This window comes from Archocentrus centrarchus, chromosome 16 (genome assembly GCF_007364275.1).
Source record: "Archocentrus centrarchus isolate MPI-CPG fArcCen1 chromosome 16, fArcCen1, whole genome shotgun sequence".
In the NCBI taxonomy this organism is placed as follows: domain Eukaryota; kingdom Metazoa; phylum Chordata; class Actinopteri; order Cichliformes; family Cichlidae; genus Archocentrus; species Archocentrus centrarchus.
The window spans coordinates 22,428,129-22,455,767 of NC_044361.1; the positions used below are offsets into that span (position 1 = coordinate 22,428,129).

The 27,639-nt window shown below is 43.0% G+C and overlaps 2 protein-coding genes across 2 annotated transcripts in view; one reads left to right on the top strand and one right to left on the bottom strand.

Annotated features, from left to right (window-relative positions):
• The first annotated feature begins 1,391 nt into the window (after positions 1-1,391).
• atxn1b (ataxin 1b) lies at positions 1,392-13,894 on the top strand. Its single transcript, XM_030750708.1, has 3 exons — positions 1,392-1,716; positions 5,123-7,186; positions 8,658-13,894. Exons 2-3 carry the CDS (start codon positions 5,381-5,383, stop codon positions 9,351-9,353), a joined length of 2,502 nt encoding a protein of 833 aa, XP_030606568.1. The 5' UTR covers positions 1,392-1,716; positions 5,123-5,380; the 3' UTR covers positions 9,354-13,894.
• A 1,483-nt stretch (positions 13,895-15,377) lies between these two features.
• itga8 (integrin, alpha 8) overlaps positions 15,378-27,639 on the bottom strand; it is a 43,494-nt gene continuing 31,232 nt past the window's right edge. Inside the window, exons 21-30 of the mRNA XM_030750673.1 lie at positions 26,902-26,994; positions 23,204-23,283; positions 22,667-22,747; positions 20,381-20,486; positions 19,099-19,257; positions 17,527-17,643; positions 17,299-17,412; positions 17,060-17,161; positions 16,844-16,966; positions 15,378-16,757 (exon numbers count right to left, since the gene is read on the bottom strand). Coding sequence (XP_030606533.1) covers positions 16,668-16,757; positions 16,844-16,966; positions 17,060-17,161; positions 17,299-17,412; positions 17,527-17,643; positions 19,099-19,257; positions 20,381-20,486; positions 22,667-22,747; positions 23,204-23,283; positions 26,902-26,994 — 1,065 coding nt within the window. The 3' untranslated portion in view covers positions 15,378-16,667. The remainder of the gene's footprint in view (positions 16,758-16,843; positions 16,967-17,059; positions 17,162-17,298; positions 17,413-17,526; positions 17,644-19,098; positions 19,258-20,380; positions 20,487-22,666; positions 22,748-23,203; positions 23,284-26,901; positions 26,995-27,639) is intronic.

The following is a 27,639-nucleotide window of genomic DNA, read 5'->3' on the forward strand; positions in this document are numbered from 1 at the left end:
ACAGTAATCAGCATCCAATATTATTCAGTGTCTGTGAAGATGTCAACAGGGACTCTATATTCCTGCTCCGTGGTGAAGACTTTTCCTACATACTAATGCGAGGGAAACCTTTGATCAAGATACAAACAGCCAGACACATTTGACACCTCTTTATGCAACTTCACGCTTGATTTGAGCTCTTCTATACAGTGCACTTTCCCCCCTCCATACAACTTAAGCTGGATTTGTGAATTCTGTGTCAGTTCACTTGTCTGACATTAATTCAGACCTTCAGTTTCCAGAGAGCCGTTTCATGGTAGTGCAGACCTGTTTCTTGTAGATTCACAGTGGGGTTTTGCCGTGTTGCTTTCGGTTCCCTTTCTGTGGGGATAGTGTAGTTCCTGAGGTTTGCATTGCCTTGGCAGCTTCTTTGTAGTAATATGAGTCATTGTAGGAAGATGAGGCTGTATTTTCTTTTTTCTTCTCAGGTTCATCAGCTGCAAAAACACAGCTTCTGTTTGTGCTTCTGCATGCTCGTGGTCATTTGTCTTCCAACTCCCTGAAGCTTCCTGCAAACAGTGGCTATAGAGTATATCAGGATGTAATGCCTACATAGATAAGTTTGCCTTCATGTTTTTGCCTGTGCAAAACAGAAATGACAACTTTGTGCATTTCTCAGTGTAATAATGGGCTTATTGTAACAGTAGAGATGATTTGCTTTGTTCTGTAGCCTATATTTTCTCTAGTCTGAGTTGCCTGCATGTCTCTCTGTTGTGAACTGCACAGGATACGCAGAATACCTTGAGGAGGACCCAAATGGCCCTCCCTGCCTGCACCAAGGGAAATATCTTTGGGAAGTCCTGGTGAGACCTATGACAGGTTACTTTGAGGCATTTTGCAGCTGAATAGCGGCTGAGAAAGTGATTGCAGGCCAGCTCACAGGGCAGATTAGGAGATTTGGCTCTGCAAGAGGAAAAATGCATATAAAAAATGAAGAAGTACAAAGAGGTGCATTAACCAAGCTTTAGTGTACCGAGCAGTGCAATCTTCTGCTGGCTTGTGTATTTCTGCATGTATATTTGCAACGTTAATATCCCACAGTTCTCATCCATGAAGTATCTGTCTATGCAAACCCTGAATCTCCAGCTCTCCCTCCCTCCCTCCCTCACCCTCCGTCTGTTGCGCCCTCCCCCTCCCTGCTCTCGCTCTCTCTCTCTGTGTGAGCGTAGTCTGGGCGCTGAGCCAAGTAGAGTGTGTTTTTTTGAATGAATACCTGATGCGGCTGATGAGGCTGGCTGGGGGAGGAGCTGTGTCAGTGGAGTACTGCGAGAGAAAGAAAGAGGAGGGAGGGAGGGAGAGGGAGAGAGGCAGAAACACACACAGAGTGAGTGAGAGAGAGAGAGCGAAAAGCAACCAAGCAGAGAGGGAGCTGGCGGTCTGGTGGCCTTGCATAACACACGTTAGAGCAGCCTTGCACGTAGGTCTTGGTGCGAGCTCTAGAAGTGGGGAACTTCCTTTACCGTCAGCTCGTTGCAGGGGCAGCATACCCTCCAAACCGGAATTCAGAGAGAGGGAGGCCGAGCTTTACAGCACAGGCTCCAGGAGGGGAGAGCAGCACAAAGGAGAGAAACGGGAAGAGGAGTCCTAGGAAACACGTCTCTAACACAGACGCACACGCACTGACAGATAGGAAGAATCCTCGGACATGCTCTGCAAGCAGTGGCTGTGGTGAGACTGGTGAGCTATTCTTAGTACTTTAAACAGAAGAGAGGAGGAGGAGGGAGGGGGAGGGATGGGGGGGGGGGGGGGTGTCTCTCTTTTCTTCTTGATTTGTGGCATAGTAGTATTTTCTGCCCTGCTACTACACTCATGCGCTCTCACTGTCATCCTTAAGCCCCCAGAGGCTACAGCCACAGCATCTGTCCCCTGATCTGTCCACAGCCACAGTCAATCGAGATTGGACAGCAGTGACCACGCTTGTTTGTAGGGGTTTTCGCTGAGAGAGGGACGCATGTTTGCATGTACCCCTCTGCTTACTGGGATCAGTACGTGTCAAGCAGTGATGCAGAACTCTGGAGTCATTGTGAAGACAAACAGCCTAAACCCCAATGCCTGTTCTTACTGTCTGCTTTAGTCTGCCACACAGTCAGTCCGCCTCTTAAAGGCGCAGGCACCACCGTTGTACAGAGAAGGGGACAGTAAAATGGCTCTTTTTAATATTAGAAAAAGCAGTACACTGTATTGATTCTCCCTGTGGAGGAAGCAGCAATAGGTGAGGTGAGGTCCTATTTGCGTGCAGCAGATCACAAAAAATGGGCGCATATTGTCTTCCACAATACCTCCCCCTTCTGTTTCATGCCAGAGCTCAGATTGATAATGATGTTTTTGTTTTCTATATATAGCCATTTGCTATACAGGGTATTCACTAACTATCTGTGTCTGCTCTAGCAGGTGGACTATGATATACAGCAGTCTTGACAACAGGTTCATCACCCCAGGGGTCATATCATTAGCTTTCTGTATAAATATTTGACTAGATCTCAGGATATTGTCACCAAATAATTTCATTGCCTCTCTGCATAATCTGGCTACAGAGTAATGTTGCTGCTGTGAAGCTGTGATCAATGCAAGGAGTAAATAGTGGGTCTGGGAGAAGACTCAGAGCTCTGGCGGAGGAAGCAAGAGGCGGGGGACTGGAAGAGCTGGCAACTGCTGCATAAGAGAGGAGATGTAAGTCTGCTGGGGGGCCTCTCACCTGGAGACAGCACAGAGAAGAGGCTGAATGAAATCATCTCATCCGCACAGTGACGGCAGACATACACCGCTGCACAAACCTATTTCTGTGGTTTGTGTAGCTTTTTTTGTGTGGGAGTGTGGAAAAAAAAGGATCTCATGCAAAAGGGTGGCTCCATCACTCAGCCTGAGCTGAAAAGCATCAGTGTGATGAGTGGAACAGAGACTGTCCTGTCCACCCTCTCTTTCTCTCTCTGTTGTCATCCCTCCATGCATGTCTTAAAGGTGTCAGTCCCAGTCCAGGGTACTGACTCAGGGATCCCATGCTGCGTGGCTCGGTGTGACACTCACATCTTGAAAGCTTGCCTTTGTTCTCCATAGTATTGCATAGGCCTTATGTTTGTTGGTGTCAGTGTTCTAATAATAGCCTGACACTGGAAAATCTAGAGAGGCTTTGGCTGCTGAGCTGTATTCATGTGTGTGCGTGTGTGTGTGTAACTGTGTAGCGAGTACTGTGTCCAGGAAAGGAGAGACAGCTTCCTGTTTTAGTCTGTTGACACTAATGGTGTGTTTTTGTGGCATTCGAGAATCAAAGCACGCTGGCTTTGTCTTCCAGCGCTGCTATAATGATAGGAGGTCCTTGTGCTTCAGATGTGATGTCATTACGGTGTTGACACGGTGTTGCTGAGGTGGGGTTGTTGCCACTGAGCGATGCTGCACAATGTTTCTCAGACTGTAGCGGCGGCTGCGTCGCTGATCAGGGATCTCTCAGCGAGGCGGGGGCAATGGCGCTCTGATGCTGCAGGCGCTGCTCAATGTGGGTCAGGAGAAGCAGCATTCTCTTTTCTCCTTCTTTTCCCCTATTATTTCTCCTTCTTCCCTATTCCTAATCTTCTTTTGTCTCTCCCCTTGCTCCCTTGCCTCCTTCCACATCCTGTCATTTTGCATTGCCTTTCTCCCTCTCCTCCCCCTCATTCTCCTCTTTCTGTTTCTGCTTCTCTCCATCTCTGCTGCTTTCCCCCTTTGTTACATCTGGTGGCTCTACCACTCTGTAAGGCTAGATAAATTGCACGGGGTTGTCGCTGCTTTTGGAGACAGTGACCTTGTCAAAGCCAGTGTCAGAGGTAGATGTGTTTGAGCAGAAAAGGACCAAGATGGTCTTGTTTTTTTTTTTTTGTTTTTTTCCCCTACCTCTGTTTTTATGTAACATGTCTGTGGTTGCCTACTGCTGTAATATGAAAATACGCTTTAGCATTGTCAAATAGTGCAGCTTCTATAAAAGGAACACAGGAAGAGAAAATGAATACCTCCGGCTAATGAACAACTCAGTCTTTAAAAAAAAAATTAGTGCAAAATACTGTATATTATTATATTTTGAATTAATGGAAATTTTGTTTCCTTGTATCGGCATGTTTTACTGATATAGTATGTACATGTGCAGACATATGAAGCTAAATTGTATCTTCGACTAACCATCAAAGTTTCCCACCCATTGTTTAACTTCTCATCTAACTCAGCTTTCCGTCTGTTCCTAACTGGCTAAACTGGACAGTTACCAAACTCATTCATTGTTTGTTTTCCATTCTATATTACACTGAACTTTGATACACTTTACAAATACAGTATAGATGAATGCCACAGCAAAAAAAGGGCCAAATTGAGACTCTTGCAGAATTGTAATACAATCAGATTTCAAGGCGTATTGTTTTCAGTTCATTTTCTAAAGTACCCCCGATGCAACACAAGGTCTTAGACTCTTAAAATAAAGACAAAAACACATGCTCCTCTGAGGCTTTTTCTCTGTGCTGTTATCCTTTCACTCTGCCCCGCTTTCTTACACTAGACCCTGGAGCAAGATAACAGCCAATAGCAGTGCACACAAGACTACACACAGACGCACAAACACAGCAGTTCAGAAAACTCCTGCCTGGTGAAAACATGAGAAACCTTTTTCACATTATGTAAATGATGACACACAACATTGCACTGTACTTTCCTGCGTGTTACTCATGGAAAGGCAGGCTGAGGGTTGATCTATGACCGATGAATCTGTGTAGATCCTTGCAGATAGTATTTGGACTACTCACTGAGGAACACGTTTCCTGCACAGACTGCACTACGTGTTATGTTCAAGCACATTGACTGACACAATTCACATGCAACGCTTACACCAGCTGCCACCTAGTGGCAAAACATAGAGCAACACCTTCACAAACATGGAAGCACCAGGCAAGCGTTTTTGTGTTTGCTGTTTCCACATCTGCAGGAACATTTTGAAAATATGGCTAATAATCACAGCCTGTGCTGACTGAGATATTTCTGCAGCGCCATTAGACTAATGAGATTGAATTTTAATTTAGGTTTATTTGTATAGCCCAAATGCTGATTTTTAGCTTCTCTCTGCCTTCAGGTTCCCATCGACATCGCGGAAGAGGCGGATCGATCAGAGATGATTCCTCATGAAATCTTTGGAGCTCATTTTGTGAGCAGGAGTGACTCCATCTTCTCTTGTGTGAGACCCTGAGCTGTTAAGCAGTGAACACAAACAGAGGCAGAGTCACAGAGCCCAGAGAGGCTGGCCCTGCATATAACCACTGAGGAGAGGTGAGAAAGTAGCCTCAGAGGGACCTAGACGTAGTGCCAGGAAGTATTACTACACAGTGGCACAATGAAATCTAACCAGGAGCGGAGTAATGGATGCCTTCCTCCTAAGAAGCGTGAGATTCTGGCTATGGAGCAGAGGCCAGTGGTAGTAGCCACAGCAACACCACCCGCTGTAGTTGCTTCTGATAGTCCCCACACAGAAAACCTAGCATGGCTGGCCAGTGTAGCCAGTGAACGCTGCAAATCCAGGGAGGCAGAGAGCCCTAGATGTCCTGTCTCCTCGACTTCCTCCTCTTCTCCCTCCACTTCTGTCCCTTCTTCGGCCACTCCTATATCTGCCCTGCCCTTGGCTTCTCTACCTGCAGTTTATCCCGCAGCCCTACCCCAGCAGGCTGGGACAATCCAGTTTGCACAGCTGGGACCTAATGTTCAGTTTATCAGCTCTGGGCCCTATGCAGGATACATATCCTCTCATATCATCTCAACAAATGCTAATTCTGTGCAAAACAGCTCTACTATAGTTGGACCACGTCACCAGCTGGATGGTTACACCACTGCCCTTATCTCACCCAACACTAAAGGGGAGCAGCAGTTTCAAATAGGCCTCTCCCCCACAGAACTGGCACCTGTGTCGCTCCCAAGCTCTCCGCAAGTCACCAGCCAATACATCCATCTGGATAGCAGAGCACCTCTGACTGTCAGCGGAAATGCCGTCACCTCACCTACAGCCCAACTTCAACTCCACCCTCACACAGCCGTACTCCCCCAGACGCTTACCCTTGCTCCTTCCCAACTTGTGGTCCAGTATGCAGATGGTTCAGCGGGAAAGAAACCAGAGGGGCATGCTAAGGCTGTGCTGAATGGGGAATTGGAGATAGCCAAACAGGCAAAAGCCGCTAGTCAGCCAGCAAACCATCAGCAGGTCCAGAGTTATGAGGCCAGACATATCCTCCTACCTGCTGACTATGGCCAAAACCCTGCAGGTCTCCAGACCTCTTTGGTGCTTGTGGCCCAGCCCAACCATGGAGCTGAACATGAACCTGGCTCAAATAAGCTCTCCTTAGTCCAGACTGAAAAAGGAGGGATTTGTTTGGGGAAGCCAGTGTCCAGACCTTCATCTTTTGCCTCCCTTTCTTCGTCAGAGGTGGTGAAGTCTGTTCCTCCTCATACTGTCATCCAGACCACTTTACCCCCTGAGGAGCTGCCAGCCAGTCTGTACTCTTCCACGCAGGCACCCATCATTGGCTATATCACAAGTGCAAACCAGCATACTGTCAGCTACCATGCAGCACTGCCTCCGCACCTGGTCATCCCTAGTGGCCAATCTCTCCTCATTCCAGTCAGCAGTGCCAGTAACTGCACAGAAATGGAGGTTAGTCGTACTGTAAGTGCCCTCACCGCCACCACTACCCCTCAGATATCCACCGCCATGCCTCATGCCTATCTGGCCACGGCCCTGTCCAAGTGTGAGGCATTAGGGCCAGATGGAAATCAACCACCACCTGCAGTTGCACAGGCTCCAGCATTGTCAGTACTGCCTTCAAACCAGGTTCCTGAAGTGGTGGCTACTCCCTCTCCGACCCCCACTCCTGTTCCTGCTTCTGCTCCTCCTGCCATCCAGGCTTCCCCCTCCGTTTCCGCTTCCTCTTCTCCTGTGGCGCTTCCTCCTTTCTTCATGCGAGGCTCCATCATCCAGCTGGCCGATGGAGAGCTGAAGCGCGTGGAGGACCTCAAGACAGAGGACTTCATCCAAAGCGCTGAGATTAGCAGTGAGCTCAAGATTGACTCCAGCACCGTGGAGCGTATTGATAGCGGGCAAAGTCCTAATGCTGTGGTTATACAGTTTTCTGTAGGAGAGCTCAAAGCCCAGGTAAATAATTTCACATTTGTTTTATTGTTTATTTATTTATTTAAAGTTTTTATGTGTAGCGTTTGAAATCTCCACTCTTTGGCACCCCCTGGTGAAAATATAAAAAAAAAAAAAAAACACTGTGGGAGATGTGAACATGTAAGATAAATAAATAAATTGGTAGCAGAAATCTGTAATGCATCCAATAAGATATATGATGAAACTGTTGAGAACATTTCTGAACAATCCAATAGTTATAAGGAAAAGGAAAGGGACGTACTTTAAGCTGTAAAAAGTGTTTCAAAATTCATCCATAATTCAGAACTGAAGAAATTAAAAACACTGCTGCATATACCAAAAATAGATTTTACACAGCACTATGTTTGAAAGGCTGAAAGTCATTACTTTTATAGTTGGATGAAACCATGCATGTTACAGTTGTTTTAAAAGCCATATGGACTAGAAAAAAATCTGACAGAGAAATGTACATGAAGTGGAATATTTATACTTAATAGAAAATAAACTTGGCAGTGCTCTTCCAATTTTGACACTTTTTTAAAGCTACTTCAATCAATTCAATTCAGTTTTATTTACACAGTGCCAAATTACAACCACAGTTGCCTCAAGATGCTTTAAGAGAGAGAAAACTCCAACAATCAGATGATCCCCTATAAGCAAGCACTTGGTGAAACCCCCTTTTAACAGAAAGAAACCTCCGGCAGAACCAGGCTCAGGGAGGCGCAGCCGTCTGCCTCGACTGGTTGCGGGATGAGGGGAAAGAGAAAAGGAAAAAAAGGAGAATCATACAGTAGATATAGCATCTATGTACTCTTTTTAGTAGTTGTATTAGCCAAAGTATGCATATCACAGAGTAAACCGATAATGTTTACATAGCATCAACCAACACTAAACACACTGTAATTTTATCCTGTGTCAGTTCATGTTGTTTTGTCCTCACTGATCATGTTTCATTGCCAATGCAAATCTATTGATGCCATTGGCCTGGGTAGTAAAGCATTTATTTTTCAGTTGTAAGGTAAGCATTTCAACTCCAGGTGCCTTCCACTTTTTTATTTGCTCTTTGCCCTCGCCTCCATCTCAAGTGAATCATTTGCTGTCCTTGTGGCTCACTTCTGTTCAGGTGGCACAATTTGACAGCGAGCTACCATCCATCGTACTGTGACCCGATGCTAAAGCAGAAATAGAATTCATCCACTTTAACTACTATTTTATGTGCTTTTTCTTTTTTTGTACTACAAAAAATGTAGTAGAATAATGTGCCAGATGTTACGTATTTGGCTTAGGATGGTGACCTGTCCACATCTCACTCAAGGACAGTAAGAATAGGCTCCAGCTCCCTTGTGACCCTAAGTTGGAAAACCAGTTCAGAGTATGGATGGATAATTGAAGCAGATGGATGGATGATTGCCAGTTTTCAGTTTGTCTTTAGCAGAAATCTGACTGTCTCTGTTGTGCTTGTTCTCCTATCCAGGTATGTGTGGAGGTGCTGGTGGAGTACCCTTTCTTTGTATTTGGCCAGGGCTGGTCGTCATGCTGCCCTGACCGGACCACACAGCTGTTTGAGCTGTCCTGTGCGAAGCTGTGTGTGGGGGATGTGTGTGTGTCTCTGACCCTCCGTGGCATGAGGAATGGTTCTCTAACAGACAGCCCAGCTTTGGGAAACAAGCTGAAGCCTGGCCACCTCTCTGACACCTGTCACAGCGTGGACCCCAATGTAAGGAACAGTATGAGTTCAAACTCTGTGGGCAGTAACAGCGGTCTTCTCATGAAGGCTTCCAATGCAGACAGACTGGAGAGGCAGCAGGTCACTGGACCAGGTTCAGGAGTAGAGCTACCAGCAGGATTGGGAATACTTGCAGGACAGGCAGAGGGGATCTACAGAGCTGGACCTGTGCTGGCAATCTCGGGAACTGGAGAAGTAAGACAGGAATCAATTAAAACAGACATGTCTACTCTGTCTAAACAACAATGCGGTGAATCAGAGAGACCTGCAGTCCGCAAGAGACGCTGGTCAGCACCAGAGCGAGACCAGACTGAGAGAGCTGAGGACGAGCCTCCTCTGACTCTGCCCAAGCCCTCCTTCCTCCCTCACGAGGTCAAAATCAGCATAGAGGGCCATTCACGTACAGGGAGTGAAAGATGCTTGAACAAAAGAGTAGACTGTTGAGAGAATTTGAAGGAATTTTAAACACTTGCAGGTTGCTTTGTGTTTAGCCCCTCCTCCTTTCTCTCTATCCAGACTACTGTAATATAGACTGAGTTTACGCAGTATTTACATGTTTTCTTTCATACAAGTCTGATACATATAATTAAGGACAGCGGAGCACCTTCATAAGTGGTATCACACACAAGATCAGTGCAATCAATGCTGAAAGCAAAAATGAATGCAGAGTGAATGTTGAGTACGAATGGCTGGCAGACATCTGAGAGACATTTGATTTGCGTGTTACATATCATAAGCTGGCTCTCCGAGAGATGGAGACATGTCGGATGCAGGTCAGTTAACCATTTAACAGATCCCGATGTCAGTTTCGTAGAAAGTCGGTAAATATGTTTTGGTTCGGTTTGTTTCACTGTTAATTTGGTTCGTGGTGGCATGAGTGGTAGCACAAAAGAGTCAAAGAGAGACCTTCTGATGTTTTAATGAGAACATGTAGTCATAACAGCTGTAATTTCTGATGTCACATCCGATGAGGCTTTGAGTTTTATAATATTTTTTCTTTTTCATACCGTTACAAATGCATATGCTACTGCAGGTGGCCTTGTCCTTGTGTGTCACTGAGTGTTTGTGCCTGAGCGTTGGTCTGTGTGTGTGTGTGTGCGTGTGTGTGTTCTTCTTTTTTTTTTTTTCCGTGTCTGTCAAACAGACCACAGGATTAAAGTGTGTGTGATGCTGGAAGTTGTGAGCTCAGTTGTTAACCTGTAAATCAAGACTGATAAGGCCTGAATGTAAACCACTCCTCAGTACTGACTAATGAAGTCGTACATGTGCTGTTTGCCACGCCACTCACAAGTATAGGTGACAGCAGTCGCACATAGATGCATTCCTCTGGTGAAGTTCCTTTATTGACTTTGCCTCAATACTTTGACCTTGAGTTTTAGTCTCATACTCCCTTTCAGCGACTGCACTGCATTCACTAAATTATGTCTGTCTTTGCCTGTGGCTGCTGTGTACAGTGTTTCAAATCCATACAAATAGAAATACCTTGATTTTTCTCCATCTAATTCACTCCTGATACTGCAATACAAAACATAGCTGGCTAATTGTATTTAATAACGAGGCACCCAAAAGACACAGAGCAACATTCATTTGGAGTGATTTTCAGACAGCCAGGAAGAAATAAGTCCACTTTGTTGTACTTTTTTGCCTCAACCGCCTGCGAAGGGTAATGTGTGCATCATCAGCTAGTTGCTGACTTGCTCATCTGCTGTTTGGTGCTGGACAAGCACAAGCTTTTTCAATAACAACGTCTGGCTGCTGTAACTGAAATCAAATCCCAGTAAGAGTGCTGAGAGTGTGTTGCAGGCAATAACACCCCAATATTAAGCTGAAGGATGCTGGAAAGCTCTGTGGATCTGAGAGGAACTGCAGCCGGGTGGTAGTTCCCTGTGGGTTTGTCACCTTGAACGACCCCTCTTATCGGAGTGAGCTTGCTTTCTTTACAGAATCTATGGCCTTAGATTTGTAGTATGTACCTAGTTCACAGCAGCACATGGTTCTTAGGGTGTTAACATTAAAACCTTAAAGGCGGTGTGCCTTTCTTAAGCCCATACGTGTATATCAGAGCACTGCTGTCTTGATTAAAACAGCAAACTTTCTTTCTGGCAGTAGGTTAGTGTACATGTTATTTCTTTCTTAAAGAAATATCCTACAGTTCATACTCAGGAACAATATGTGTCTGTGTCTGTGTGTAAGCAGCCAGTGTATGCAGTGTGTGTGTGTGTGTGTGTGTGTGTGTGTGTGTGTGTGTGTGTGCGTGCGTGCGTGTAGGCCTGACACAGTATGTGTATGTCCACAGTCACGTGTATGTGTATATTTTGACAGCAGCACTTTGATGAAACGTCCGAATGGAGTGCGGTGGCGGTGTCCCTCCTACTCAGCTATTAGATATTATGAGGATAACTGACTGTTTTTCATCACATCACATGTCCTAAAGGTTTATCACTGAGAGAAAAACATTATATACCGGGGCAGGGAATGTAAACACACATTGGGCAAACTTTATTTTTGATGATTTATAGAGCTACTATTCAGAGAAAGAAAGAGAAATGCAGAGTTAACTAGCCAGCAAGTGTTGATCATGTACAGTGAATTGTAATCTAGAAAGTGTACAGTGTGTATTTAACCCTCATGTAGCCTATGTACTGTATGTGCCACAGCGCCTCCTTCTTCAATCATTCCATTAATGCACCAAAACCAAGTGGTCCTCTCGTTTTTGTCACTTCTGGTATTGATCAAATGTTAATGAATGTGCTATACCTCTTCATAATTAGGGCCTCCGCAGAAATCACTTGATTTGCACACTGTAACATGCAGTATGTGTGAATATGGACTGCAGCTTATCATAATAGCCATTAAACTCCTAAAAGGTGTTTATTGTAAACCCAAGTAACCAGACTGTTCTGTTTGTGTCTGACTGCTCAGGCTAAACACTGCCCAGTGACTGTTCTCCTCCAAAGCTACGTGGTCTTATATCCTTCACTGTTACAAAGCAGAGCTCCTGTTTGATCCGTTTGTTTTTCTTACTGGTCCGTGTTTGTACGTTCCTAAAACCAGTTCTTTTTCAAACTACAGACCTGTAAGGACTCCATGACACAGACAAATCTTTGAAAGGTGGAATTGATGTTTAAAAGAACAGAGTGGTTTTACTCTACATTTTTCTTATTGTCAACAAATCCCTACCCCCCCCCCCCATCTGTGGCATCAAACCTCATGCATTCCTGCTGAATACACAAATCCTTAAGAACCAGGTGCAGGTTAGTTTCAAAGCAAAAATAATTTCCTTAAATAGGTGGGGGCTATTTAAGAAAAGGATAATACTCATTGGGAACTGTGCCATAAGGCCAAAAGTATCGGACCACCTACACATCGCAACTACAGGAGCTGCTCGGCTCCTGTAGTTGCTCGGCAACTTTTGCGCACCATACGCCTGAGCGCTAGGCGACCCCTGCTCTGTAATGCTGCTTACAGCTGATCGTGGAATATCCAGCTAGGAAGAAATTTCAGTGCACTCTTTAGAATGACCAGTTCCCCCATAAGTGTTTGTAAAAGCACACTGCATGACTAGGTGCTTGATTTTATACACCTGTGGCAACTGGCCTGACAACACCTGGAAGATTAAGAGCAGTGGTCCAATACTTTTGACCATATAGCATATTTCAGGCTGTGCATTTCTACATTAGGTGCTATCTTTGATGAGTCTGTGGCCCTAAATAATAACAAGTTCATTATAATGACAGCATTTTGAAGCATTTTTGAACTGCAGGATATGTTAATAGCACAAAGTAATAAAGTATATAAGGTTACACAGACTTCTTATTGATCTTCACGTTTTCATGGCTTTTGTTGACAATAAGAGAAACATATTGCCAACCTTATGTTTAAAAGCCCTGCAGGGCCGCACAGTTATTGTTGGTAGTTAGTCTTCTGCTCAGCTGTGTTTGCTGTGAATTAAGTGGTGACTCTGTGTATTAATAAGGTTAATAAAGGTGAACATTATTGCACCCTAATAGGGGCAGAATCTGTACCTGCCCCAGCACTTAAAAGGGTGGTCTCCACTTAACGTTTAAGCGCTTTATTGTATTTTCTAGACTTTTTTTTTTCACAGCAGCCATTATGACATGAAATGGTAATAAACACAGAAATCATTAATTATAACGTTGCACCTAAATAGAACAGAAGCTTCATTAATACCGTTCATAACACCTGCATTTTCCAGCTAATTCATGCCAAAATGGCTGATGTGAAGTAGGTCTATATCACGCTGTTGGAAAGGTTTAATAACAATATAGACCTAGCCCTTCTGCTCACATATATGCTCAAGCTGGACCCCTTAAAATATGTAATTTTCACAGCCTTTCTGTACAATGTTGAATATGGCATATAGGTGCTGCATTGTGGTGATCTATGGAATTGCACTTTGACATGCGTGTGTGTTTGTGTGTGTGTGTGTGTGTGTGTGTGTGTGCGTGTGCACGAATGGCAAGAGGTGTTAGTGTAACTAACAAACACAAGTAATGTACAGTATGTCTGAGAGGAATTGTACGCTACCTGTACAACATCTCAGCGATTTGTAAATAGCCAAAGTCTTCCATTATAATGTTGGTATGACCTTGTTGCCAGTGGAGAGGAGAAACACTGATCCCCTTGTACAGACCTTTGAAGCGATGTTTAATTTCTATAAATACGTCATCATTTATTTGACAAAAATACAAGATACTGCTTCACCTAAGATATTTTCTTTTGCACCAGCTCAAAAACCCAGGAAATAACGGGAGTCGAAGACTAAAAAATATTTTGTAATTTGGGTCTGTTTGGATAAATCTTAGCTAAGATACAGTATGTCCTATATGCGTATATTATGTAGTAAGTATCAATAATGTTCCTTTATTTTGATGGTGTTGATATTTGCTAGTCAGAAAACTGTTAAATCTTTACTCCAAATGTTTGATTTTACATTTGATCAGATATATTCAAAGAAATAAAGAGATAAGAAAGAAAAATGCAGCATGTGTCCTTTCGTGTTTCCTTTCTGCGAGAAGCCCAGGTTCATCCTACGACACCCCACTTACTGTTTGCAAGTGGGGTTGTTTTTGTGTTTGTGAGCGAATGAGGTAGAAAGAAAGGCTCCTTTTGGCTGCGTTTTCATGTTCAACTGTGGCTTGCCATCTGTGAGAGTATGATAAATGTTTCCACTTGAGATATATCTGATCATGCCTTCACCTCACCTCTCCTGCTTTGATATTTCTGACAACGAACTTTCATATTCTGAATACCAGTCAGCCCTGAAGAGAAGCTCTTTGAAGATTGTGATTGCAGAAATCTTTGGTGCTAAATAATAAAATCACTTTTCCTCTCTTTCTTATACTAAAAATGGGTCTAGTGTGGCTGCCCATTAAGTCTCAGTTCATACTGAGAACATGCACTCAGGCCTGCAGATTAAGATTACATGCAGATCACTTACATAATATTATATTTGTCTGATAACCAGTCAAATTAAATGAGCAGATTTAACTAATTTGAAGATGCTGCAGAGAAAATTAATGGAGAAACTCCAAGTGTAGTGAAAGGTTCTATATCAGAACTGAAAATACTGCTCTTAACAGATGTTTTTTTGTGCAAGGAAAGTGACTTGAATGCAGAAATCATGCAGCTATTTATGAATCTATATGAGTGAAGGCTTGGAGAAATGAACTGTATACAGAGCAGTTTGTTTATACCATTGTTAGTGTCTACGTAGAATGCTGTAAATAACTAAATGAATTATAAAGGGGGTAACATAGTGGTGCTGTGGTTAGCACTGTTGCCTCATAGCAAGAAGATCCTGGATTTGAATTCGCTGGCTGGCTGGGGCCTGACGAGTTTTCATGCTCTCCCCGTGCTTGCGTGGGTTGCTTCAAGGTACTCTGGCTTCCTCCCACAGTCCAAAGACATGCGCGGGGTTAGGTTACCTGGTGATTCTAAATCGATTGTAGGTGTGAATGTGAGGCTGACTGGTTGTCTCTATGCACTCCCCTGAACTGGATAAATGGAAGAAAATAAATGGATGAGCTATAAAACCCATTGCATGTCATCATCATGCTGTATGCAAAAATGTGTGGATCGCCATGGCGTTATTCAAGGAGGGTGCCACCAGATGGCACTGTGTTTCCTTGTATAGCATGGTCTCCTGCCACGGACATTGCTACACTGCACCACTTGGTGGAGCAAGAGTCCTTCCTGTGATTTGGAGACGTCAGACTTAAACACAAAGGACTGAAAGATCCAATTCAATTGTTATCCTTGGACTCAACACTAATTTAAAACATTTTAAAGAACTGTAGAGGCTGTCATATTGCTTAACCTTGCTTCTTTGACAAGGCACAAAGCTATTGTACATGATGCACTGTGTACCATAGAAGATTATGCGACTGAACATTTATTTCATTTATTTATTGTTTCTGTGCTCTTTGCAGGAAAACAAACCCCCATAAATTTCTTTAACTTCTAACTGGACACGGCGATGTGAAGTTGAGCAATCAATCAGTAATCAAGCAACACTTTATTCTAAGAAAACTTCACACTCAATACAAAAAAATCGAAAACAGCTCAAACATGCACATGAACATTTCGTTTTTAACTCAGGGGAATGCTGATGTTCTCACCACTTTGTTCTGCCTGCCTGTGCATGATACAGATAATTAACAAACATTAAATGTGCTGTTAAGTAATACACAGTACGTGCAGTAATGTACGCCGTCTCAGACTGTGTTGTGTTTTTGATATGGACTGTGGCTTTGCAGCAAGTTTTTGAAGTCTTATCAACTGCTATTTTTTTTTTAAAACATCCAACATGACAAACAAAACTCTAATTATCAGGACAGAGCTTCTGCTGTGAATATGTGCTCTGTTCCTCAAAGATAAATTTTATACTCACTATAAGACAATTATAACTTATTTTGTTGTTACTGGTCTCACTTTGTTCCTTTTTTTTTGGATTGCTATGTATTAGCTTAAAGCAGTCTAAAGAAATGCTCCATTCAGCAACAATAATATCACAATCACTTACAGTATGCACACAAACAATGGAAACATTAAGCTCTAATAAAATAATGCCAGTGTAAACAAGCTCACAACGCTCAAATATTGCACATACATTCATAAATATACATTTCAACTTTGTGCCTTTTTGTTTATGCTTGTGGCTGAATCTTATGTGTGTGTGAACTTGGATAAATTAAGTCTGGTGGTGACAGACATCAATAGCTGAATGACACAAGTGACACCTAATAAACACATACATATAGTACCCGGGCGTGCGCGCGCACACACACACACACACACACACACACACACACACACACACACACACACACACACACACACACACACACACACACACACACGTGCATAGATCTAAATCTCTTTGTGCCTCACTTACACAATCGCACAAAAATGTGCAGTTACAGACACATTTAAAGCACTGTTTTCATAACAAAGTCCATACTTTCTTCAGTCCTGGTGCTTCTTTGCATTGTATAAACAAAGGACGTGTGTGTTATTGAGCCTGTTAAGTGTGCTGGTCCCACTCTGTCTGCTTTGGTCCCAGTTTGTGCGGCGCTGCACTTCTTAGTCTGTCCTTTCAGTCCAGTTGATTCACAGCGAGACCTCCAGCCAAGGAATGTAGGTCCCGACTAATGCAGATCTCAGATCTGATTTAAGTCATTCAGAAGGTGCACATCCTTCCCAAACCACTGTCTTACAACCAGCAGCTGTCACGTCTTATGCATCACCTGTTTGATCAGACGTCAGCTGCTCCTGGTCGGAGATGTCGTCATTAGCAGGTGGCCGTGCCCGGTCAAAGAAACCACACTGCGGGAATCACAATAGCTAGTTAGTAAGGTTTTAATAATTAAACTATCGCAGTGGGTTCTGAGGATGGTGGGTGATGTGTGTACCTTCCACATGGCTAATGTCAGTATAGCCAGGACTAGCAGTCCCAGCAATATGGCCAAGATGATTACCCAGAGTGGAACAGCAAATGACACATCAGGAGTTCCCCATAACACCAGAGTCCCCATCTACAGAAAAAAAAGAATGCACCATCAATAAATTTCTGCTTATTTCTTGGAGCTTGGCACAAACACTCATTTTTATTGCTCTCTTTATCTTACCGCAGTTCTGTGCTGAGGCAGAGTGGGGGGTTGGATGCGATAAGGCATCGATGTGACCACGAAGGACACAGTAGAGTTGAGAACGTAGGGGTCATTGCGCCGCTTTAAGATAAAACAGTTATTATTCTAAAGGTGGCATGTTACATATCAGACCTTCTTTAGGGGTCATCTGAGCTATTTTATGATAACGTGGAAGGAAAATGAAACAAAAAACACGAAGAAACAGCAAAGATACCGACCTGCAGGAAAGTATGCGCCCAAAGTCTCGATCGAATCTTAACCACCGCACTCTGCCCACGATCCAACCGCCCGACCACACACATTATCTTCAGACAGGAGACGTTAGTGCAGTTCTGCATAAGGAGAGGATTGGTGGAGGGAGAAGAAATACATCAAACACCACCTGCAAATCACTAATGAACATTTGGTTTAGTTTGTTTTCTTTAGAGACTTCGCAGTTGGCTCACCAAGGTTTTACTGTGGTAATCCGGTGCGGTGCTGACAGATCGTTTGTGGCGGCGAGGAGGCGTGCTGGTGTTCTTCAGGAAGCCCAGTAATTCTGGTGTGTCCTGGAGAGCGGAGATCTGAATCAAACAAGGAGACAACAACAGAAATAGATAAGTTATGAAAGCTTATTGTTCAAGCAAGTGAAAATGATTAGTAATGCTTCCTCCATTTCAGCCAATTACACGTTTACATTTACAGTATAACCAGATTCCTGCTTCCAGGAGTCCATCAGACTTTAAAATTGACCTTGAAAAAACTCTTATGGGAGAAACTAAAGTAAGAAAATGAGAAAAACACTAAAGTACTAATCCTTGAATCTGTCTTCTTGTATATAAGTGCCTTGTAAATAAAATTGCCCTGCCTTTTTTCAGTCCTTACAGTTTATAGTGTTACATTAATCATATTCCAATATGCGTTAGTGTATTCTGAGGCCATCTGTCAGTCGGGACATCTTATCAAACACAGGTCGTGGTGGCTGCTTTATTGGGACTCTGTTTGGATACATGCAAAACAAGATGTTTAAGGTATTTTAGGAGATAAAATAAAATTACACAAAACCTCCAGCTGTGGAAAGAAGCAAAAACATTTAGAAATCTGATCACTGATCTTTTGTCGAAGGAAGGGTTGAAAGCGATTTAATTTCCTTGTCGTACCATGAAGCTGAGAACAGCAAAAAGCAGACATGAGCGAACAACCTGACACTCTTCATGTCACAACTCTGAGATTACAGATGGAGAGATAGAATGGTTTCTTCTCCAGGTTTTATTGTATAATTTAATTTAATTTTTTGTAAATTCAACCCATTGTGTAGGACGTGAAATTATCGTCACTCTCTCACTATAGCAGTTATTCCTTTTTCTTCTTGCGGCTCAGAGGTTAGCAGCTCTGCCTTTTAAGGCACTTAGAAACAAGCCACAGATGCTTGACTAACTGATTTACTGACTGTCAGTAACACTGTGGGTGAAATGCCAATTACATTGAAGGAATTTGGAGAGCATTGCATGAATCCTGGAATAACACTCTTCGCAGTCAGGTGAAAGAAGTAACTACTGTAATCAGTCTCCTCAGAGGAACCGACACATGCTGCTGTTTTAATAGATGATTACACGTTCACATTTTCAAATAACTGCATGTTTTCTTTTCCAATTACCCAACATGTGATATCACAGATACTGGAAACAATTCCAGCTCTCATTTCTGCTTATAAACATAACAATCCGTCTTCCTTGTATGGAGCCAGTTGGAAAAAAAAAAAAAACATAAAGAGCAGCAAGAACACAAAGAGCTTGAAGTGAGTGGGTATGATTGGTGATATTAAGGGATAGATAAGATATAAGCAACGTTATAAATGAAACAAAATGCAGGTAAGCAGATTTATATGAGTAGGTATGACAAATTATCAATTAGAAATGCACACTGTACAAACAAAAACATACTCATTCTTATTATTAGCAATATATCCATGTTTGGGTTGCATATATGTCTTGTACACTGTATACTGTGTACAGTATATTTTTATATTTTCATGTTACCTGCAGACCGTGTGGGTTAAGGCTGGTGTTTGTCCGGCAGCTAACTGGTCCGTCAGTTTTAATCTCCATGGCATACAGCAGGTTCTCATCACGGAAGCGAGACGGCCAGCCAACATTAAGCTCAGCCTCTCCAATGCTGCTGGGACCGGAGTTATGGAGCTGAGAACGAGAGTGAGGCGGCAGGAAAAAACAGGGAGAGCTGTCAGTATTCTACAGCCTCGGTCTCAAGTGGCCAAAGCTCTAATCAGGTTATCATAACTGTGGGATGATGAAACAGGCCACCTGTGTTTTCATAATAACGAAGATAATACTAATGCAGCCTTGAGTCTCTCGGGATTGAAATACAAGACAAGTAAAACCTACATCATCACCAGGTTCATCATTCCACGTCTAATTTAGGATGACTGAATTATGAGCTTAAATGAACCATCAATTCAATAAACCCTCTTTTGTAACCCCCCCCCCGGTTTTGTCTATCTCTCCCTCACACACACACGCATATATATCCTTGCACATACACACACGCTTATACACACGATCATTAACACTGAAGCAAGTCATCCAAACAGGACATGATTCTGGGGCTGGAGGGCAGGAATTCTGCAAGAGGGGAAAAAAAACTGTCCTCTCTAACTAGAAGCAGCTGCCCACTGGGAAAAGTACGGCAAATGAAAATCATTATCAGCTGCGAGACAGGCCAGACACTGCAGCGCTCCGGTTCAATGAAGCTGCCGTCCATTTAAAATAAAAAGAAATCACATGCACCTATTGTTAAGTGTCGCCAGCCTGTCTGCCACTCTCCCTCCTATCTGTTTGTCTCTGATTGACCTTGTTTTTCCTCTCAGTAATTATTATTTATGACACGATGACCCCTGCTAAGAATGTTTGCATCCATCCTCCCTCCTCGCCTTGTTTCCTAGTTCATTCTGTTTCCCTCTTTCTTGCTTTTTCCTGTCTTCACAGCAGTAATTACTCTTCAGCTGGAGACCTTTGATCAGCCACAGTTTAATTCTTTATAGAGCTACTGGTGTTACTGTGTGTGTGTGTGTGTGTGTGTATATGTTGCTGTTTCCATTATCTTACCAAGCCCCTACCCTTGCTGTAGCCTAATCCACAACTTTCCGCACCTATTTTTCTGGCTTTCTGAGCAGCACGATTAAAACAAAAGAGCCCACCTTTCAATTTCTCAATCTCTTCGTCTACAAATTCATCCTTTTCTTTTCTTCCTCACAGCAGATTAGGCTGCGCAGCTGTGTTTCAGTGTAAGGGAGAGCCTTTTTACCTCGTAGATGTGTGTTACTTGTGGTCCAACATCATCCTCTTTGACAGGCTTCTCTTTTGGTTCCCAGTTTGGGAATGGCAGCACCACCTGAGAGGGATGAGACACCCTGGAGAGGAGAGGGAAGAAAACAGCTCGGTGTAATGATGCATATACACATGAATAGATTTGAATTTGTTTGAAGTCCACCTGAACATATGAATTCTGACTTAATACTTTTCTGTTTCTATTAGAAATATGTTTAATGATAGTTTCATCACAGACGTTATGGTTAAGAGAGACTATTCAACACACATCTGACATTACTGCCTGATTATCCAGTGGAGCACCACTACTAACTAGCTTAGTTTTAACATACACTCTTCAGCCACTTTATTGAGTTGTTCAAGTACACTTGTTAATGCAAACATCTAATCAGTTCACAGGGCCAGTCAAGAAAACCTGCTGAAGTATAAACTTAGCATTAAAATGGGGATGAAAGGTGATTTATGTGACTTTGAGTGTGGCATGTTGTTGGTGCCAGATTTCCCCACACAACCATCTCTAGGGTTTACAGAGAATGGTCTGAAAAAGAGAAAATATTCAGTGAGCGGGTGAAAATGCCTTGTTGATGTCAGAGGTCAGAAACTGGCCAGAGTGCTTCAAGCTGATGGGAGGGCAACAGTAAATCAAATAACCACTTGTGACAATCAAGGCATGCAGAAGAGCATCTCTGAATGCACAACACATCAAACCTTGAAGCAGATAGTCTACAGTAGCAAAAGACCAGATCAGGTGGCTTTGCTATCAGCTAAGAGCAGGACACTGAGGATACGATTCACACGAGCTCACCAAAACTAGATAACAGAAGATTGGAAAAGCGTTGCCTGGTCTGATGAGCCTCGATTTACGCTGCAGCATAGAGTCAGAATTTGCTGTAAACAACTTGAAAGCATGGATCTATACTACCTTGAATCAAATGTTCAGGCTGCTGGTGATGTGATGGTGTGGGGGATATTCCATAGTACCCACTGAGCATTGGTTAAACACCACAGCTTACATGAGTATTCTTGCTAACCATGTCCATCCCTTTATGACCACAGTGTAGCAGGATAACACACCATGTCACAAAGCTCAGATCATCTCAAACTGGTTTCTTGAACATGACAATGAGTTCAGTGTACTCAAACGGTCTCCACAGTCACCAGATCTCACTCCAACAGAGCACCTTTGGGATGTGGTGGAACGTGAGATTCACATCATGGATGAGCAACCAACAAATCTGCAGCAACTGTGTGATGCTATCATGTCAATATGGATCAGAATCTCTGAAAAATGTTTCCTGCACCTTGTTGAATCGATGCCTTGAAGAATTACGACAGTTCTGAAGGCAAAAGGGGGGTTCAACCTGATACTAGTAAGGTATACCTAATGAAGTGGCATTGTCAGTAATATAAAAAAAAAAATCTGTTTTGCAGTTACTATTTATTAAAAAACCCAATAAATAAAAGAAAAATGTTTTCCTGGTGTGGAAATGTAACTACTTGCAGGCTCTAATTGCCTCCTAATGTTGACATTCTGATAATTTCATGGTAGTCTAAGCTACTGTAAGTGGGCAAAAATGTTTACATTCCCAGATGCAGGCGTAATGTTTGTAGCTAAGTGGACATAACTGAGCTAGTTTAGCAAACAGCCGCACTCCATGATGAGCTTAATTAAAATATCTTACTTAATTTTCATGGTTTAAAGTAGACATCACATCAGAGTGAAGCAAACACCACACCCACTAATAACAGAGAATTAAAATGGAAATTGCTAAATCTTAAATGTACATGTGAGGAGGGATATTTTTACAGTACAAACATAGAAGCATGCCCTCCTCTTGCTTATACCAGGTCCTGCTGTGTTTGTGTGTATGGCTGACCACACACAAACAACAACAAGCAAGGCTCCAAGCTTTGAAGTGTGCGCGCATGTGTGTGTGTGTGCGCGTGCTTGTGTGTTCTTCAGCAGGCATATGGGAATCCATGAACATGCCAGAGGCGCTAAGGTTTTCCATGTACACGTGATTAGCTCAAATTTATTCCTAAAGATGTGTTTCTCTGCAGTTTTTTTTTTTCTCGTCTGTATATGAGCAGGGGGCGTAATTCAGGATTTCAATAATATCCTGGAAAAAAAGAAGTTTAGAATAAAACCACATTAACATATTAACAAATTATCTTCAGGAAGCGCACACACGGCAACAAACCATTTTATGACCCGTGTCTCAGAGAAGAGGCCACAGTCTGGCATACATAATGCTTGACTCACCCACGTAAATCGAGCTGAGCTTGGGCAGTGACGGACAGATTCAGACTGACCAGGTTGCTTTCTGAGTTATCTTTGTTGGAGCTGTGGAGATGTTCATACAGTTAAAACAAAAAGGCTTTGTTTGATACAGTGCAAGCAAAATCGAAACTCAATATGAACTCATAATAAAGCTGCATTTTTATGTTCAGATGACACCGACAAGAATTCCCCCAGCAGAGGGCTCGCAGAATTCAACCATCTGCATCTAGTGATGTGAGATATTGAAAATAATGCTGTTAAGCACACAGTGGGCATTCTGTGTAGAGCTTGTCTCCTGTCTGGAGCTCCTCGGGGCCATCTGTATTCTTCTGCGTCTGCGGTTAGTTTCATCAGACCACAGACGGCAACATGATCAGGACAGACACAGAGCATATTTACATGGCTCAGATGAAATACAAACAACTCTTTGTGTGTGTGTGTGTGCAAGAGAGAGAGAGAGAGAGTGAGGGACAGCGAGGATGGTTGCGGGGTATGAGTGTGTGCTAGTGGGTGTGTCACCTGTGGATCTGTAGCTCAAAGCTGATGTTTGGTCCAGCATCTTCCAGCCTTTGGACTGAAAACCTCAAGCCAACAGACAGCTGGAGAGCACAAGAGCATAAAAATAACACAAAAAGAGGGAGAATGTATCAAAAACATGACAGAAAGAAGGAGTGTTGGGGTGGGGGGCTGTTAAAGAAGGATGACAGAGAGGAAGAATAGACAAATATATTCCATCTGTACATTAAAAAAAAAGCCACATCAGTTTTTAAAGAGAGTAAAGCCCCTGTTAACTAGATTTCCTTCTGTGTTCTCAAAGGCAGATTTGTGTCAGAGTTGTGTGTCGATAGCAGCAAGAATCTTAAACGTGAAAAAACCCAGACTACAGACACACAGACACATAAAAAGCCACAGTTAAGTTTCTTGTGTCTCCTCAGTTTAAATCCTCTGTCCTCTGGACTAACTCAAAACACATGCAGGAATTAGTTCATCATCGACCGCATGTCAGCGTGCACATGTGTGTACATGGTTATGTGAGTTCTACTGAACAACAGGTCAAGCACATGGATCAGAGAGGAAAATGACAGCCTGCAGACATGCACTTCAAGAGGCAGGCCTGGGGGGGAGGGGGAGTGACCGTGGACTGTGGGACTACAAAGTCAAGCTATCTTTATGGGACACATTAGAGTGACTGGAAGAGATGGGCCAGGCAGAGAAGCTCTACGGAGACAGACACCAAACGAGAACGAGCCGTTCGCAGAGAGGGTGAAGCCGGAGTATGAGGCTCAGGATCTGTCTTAAGAGCACCTGACAATCTCTGCTTGAAAGGAGGCACTAAATGTTTGTAGTTGTGTCCTTCAGTCGCTGTGGTCAACTTGAATTTAGATCGGTAACAAAATAGGTCGTACATTTTCACAGTGCAGAAAAATCCTTAAAAACATCCACCAAAAACTTCTCAAAGCAATGCATCGTTGTTCTCTCCTCTGAGGATGACAGCACACTCTGTGTATTCCAAAAAAATTGAAATTTGGCTAAAATGCTCAGCTCCTGTGTTTGGCAGCCACAACGCTTCGCGCAGTGTGTTTAGCCATAATTTAACATGACAATGATTCTTTGGAACAACAGAGTGAGAAGTGGTTTATGCCAATGAAGTGATTTGAGGGTTTTCCACTGACACTGTAATGCATTTTGTCAGCATCAAAAAGTGGTCACTATTATTAAAATTTCAACTGGCCACAGTGACCGTGCTTAAAGACAGATGAAAGTGCAAACTTTGAACAACCAGCAAAACATTTTAGATGAGGGACACTTGAATGCAACCCTGTGAGGTATGCCTTAAGTTAATGTTCAAATCAAGAACATTTGATCTACATCATGGTGTGACTAGTGCTTACAAACTCAAACACAAGACCATGAATCCCGTTAAACTCGTGCAATGCAGGAATTTGATTGACTTTACAGATGTAAAATGAAAACTGCCTTAAGCCTGATCACCTCTCTTTAAACTATATACAGTTTCTGAACAAAAGTACTGGGCCACATAAACATCAGTTAGGTGAACTGCTTGGCTAATTACTATGAAGCCCCTGGTGCAGTTTTTGTGCTGACATTAATATCCAAGAACACAGCATAAATGTTCGAGCCCTGATTTCTAGAGTAGTAGAGTTTGCATGTTCTCCCTGTGTCTGTGCAGGTTCTCTCCAGGTACTCCGGCTTCCTCCCACAGCCCAAAGACATGCCACAAAGAGGAGTTAGGTTAACTGGTGATTCTAAATTGGCCATAGGTGTGAATGTGGGTGTCAATGGTTGTCTGTCTCTCTGTGCTAGCCCTACAACAGACCAGCGACGTGTCCAAGGTGTATCCTGCATTTCACTCTTTGGCAGGTTGGATAGGCTCCACCCCCCCACCCCCCCATAACTGGAAAAGTGTAAGAAAATGGATGGACAGATGGTTTGGAATGCTGTAATTATTGAGTCAGCAGAGCATTGGCGACTTTTATGCACCATCCGCCTCAGCACTCAGCGACCTCGGTCTGACACTTTGTGGTTGAGTTGCTTTGGTTCCTAAATGCTTCCACTTTGCAGTAATACCACTTTCAGTTGATCATGCAATATCTAGGAAGGAAGAAATCTCAGGAAACTGGCTTGTTGCAAAGGTCACATCCCATTACAGTACCATGGCTAGAATTCAGTGAGTTCTTTCAGAATGACCCATTTTTTCATAAATATTTGAAAAGGCAAACTGCATGGCTAGGTGCTTGATTTTATATACCTGTGCCAATGGGACTGAAAACTGAATTAAGAGATTAAGAAGTGTGTGTAGGGTTGTTTAAAACAGAAATGTACTCAAATGTGCAATTGCTTCAATTCAAATGGTGAAACAAAAGAAAAAAGAACGCTGAACCACTAAATTGGTGTGTGTGTCTGCTTTTGCCATTCTTTTTTTTTGCCACAGTGACTTTTTGTTAGCAGTGGCGAGAGACAGGAAATGGGGGAAAGATACAGGGGAAGACACGCGGGCAAATTGGCGACAGGCTGGGACGCGAACCCGCGCCGCCCGCACCGCAACGCGGCATATGTATGTGGTCGCCGGCTTCACCACTAAGCCACCCAGGCGCCCCTGTTATTGCCATTCTAAGTAAAATCTGTATTTCTGATAAGATGTGATTAAGACTGAAACTTGTGTTAGATCATTTTGTAGTTTGGAAACTGTGTGCAGCCATTACTCTCTCTATGAATACTTTTCAACATATGATGTGTATAACTGCATAGCAAAAATGCAATTAATTATTTTGTATTCTTCAGTTTTATTTTGCTTGAAATCATTAATTTAAGAACTGCAATTTTGTGAAACACTAAAAAAAAACAAAACAAAAAAAACAAAACATATCTTCAAAGTAGGAGTCCACTTAAGATTGATACATGATTATTACTAAACTCAATGAACCAAGATTCAGACCTACAGAGAAAGAATAATGAAAGAGATGCAGGCAGACAGATGAGCACAAATACCAAAAAGCCAAAAAAAACAACTTCCTTTCAGACGTGTACCCTAAACTCATGACTCCTCGTGTGGCAGAAGGATGAACACCAGTGATGAGAACTATTTAGCTGCACAATACAACCAAAATCAGTATGGGGTAGATGGAGGTATGTTCTGCATCAGCTCATGGATTCCTGAATGTTCAATGGGCCAAGCAGAGAGTTCAATATGGGAAACATCTGGATAGCACACACACACACACACACACATACACACACATGCACGCGCTTTGTCCCTTTAACGAGCTCTTGTTATGCTCTCCTCCCCCAACAGTGAAACATGACCACATAATTGATTTATCAGAATGCTATGTGTCACCTCCAAAGAGCAAATAAACCCCTCTGCCAGCCTTCATACACGTCATGCTTTGTAGCACATCTCTGTATATCTGAGTGGTAGAATTTCATGTAAGAAAGGACTTTACTTGGCTTCCTGCATGTGTTTTAACCACGCAAAACTGAAATGGATTATTATTACACATGCATGCACGAACTGAATGCAGAGCCTACCCATGAGAGCAGACTGTGTGGAATGGAGGTCAAGGTGAACATCAGTAATCACTGGAAAGCATCAATCAAGGTGAATTAAACCTGAGCCGTAACAGTTGTGGCTTCTTAGCATGGGTGTTTTGTTGAAACATTTGTGTATGTTTGCGCTCTTATGTGCAAGAACTCACCTCTGTCTCGGCCACCATTGGGTTCCCGAGGTCACACACCACCATCCTGGAGTCATTGATCAACTTGTACTCACAATTTAACTGAGAGAGAGACTAGAGGAGATCCAAGGTGAAGAAAGAAAGAAAGAAAGAAAGGGACAAGAATGGTGAATGAAAGTGACAAATAGGGAGCAGTGAGAGTCAAGTGGTGAGCAAAAAGACAAAGGGAGGGAAGTATAACACCATCAAAGGGGGAAGGGCCCGAGGGGTGAAAAATAGAAGGAGAGAGGGAGGGGGAAGACATGAGAGGAAGAGTGATGAATGCTCTGACAGTAACAATGTCATCAATCAAACAGCCCCATTACACACTCATTAAAGCACACACGTGCAAACACACACACACGCAGACATAAACACACATACACACACAGAAGTTGACCCCATCCATTTCCGTGGTCACTAATGCAGCTTGTAAATCATAATAGGGGCTGTTGAGCTGTTGCCAGTAAAGCATACCCGACTGATAGCCTTGCCTTAATCACGCCTAACAAACACAAACCACAAAGACACAACAGGATGTGATGCCAAACTGTAACTGAAGCCTCAAATAGCCCACTTCCTAGTTTTTGAACTTGGCTTCAATGATGATGAGACAACAATTTTGGTCTTATCTATTTTCAGCATCCACCCTTCTGGCCCTTGACATTAAACGTGGATAATTGATGTCAGACAGATCTGTGTGCACTGTGTGTAAAGTGT

What these genes read in the sequence shown, in the direction of transcription:
- atxn1b (XM_030750708.1), top strand. Translation starts at nt 5,381, where the DNA reads ATGAAATCTAACCAGGAGCGGAGTAATGGATGCCTTCCTCCTAAGAAG. An exon ending in TAGGAGAGCTCAAAGCCCAG is followed by an intron (nt 7,187 to 8,657) that starts GTAAATAATTTC and finishes TCTCCTATCCAG; the next exon opens with GTATGTGTGGAGGTGCTGGT.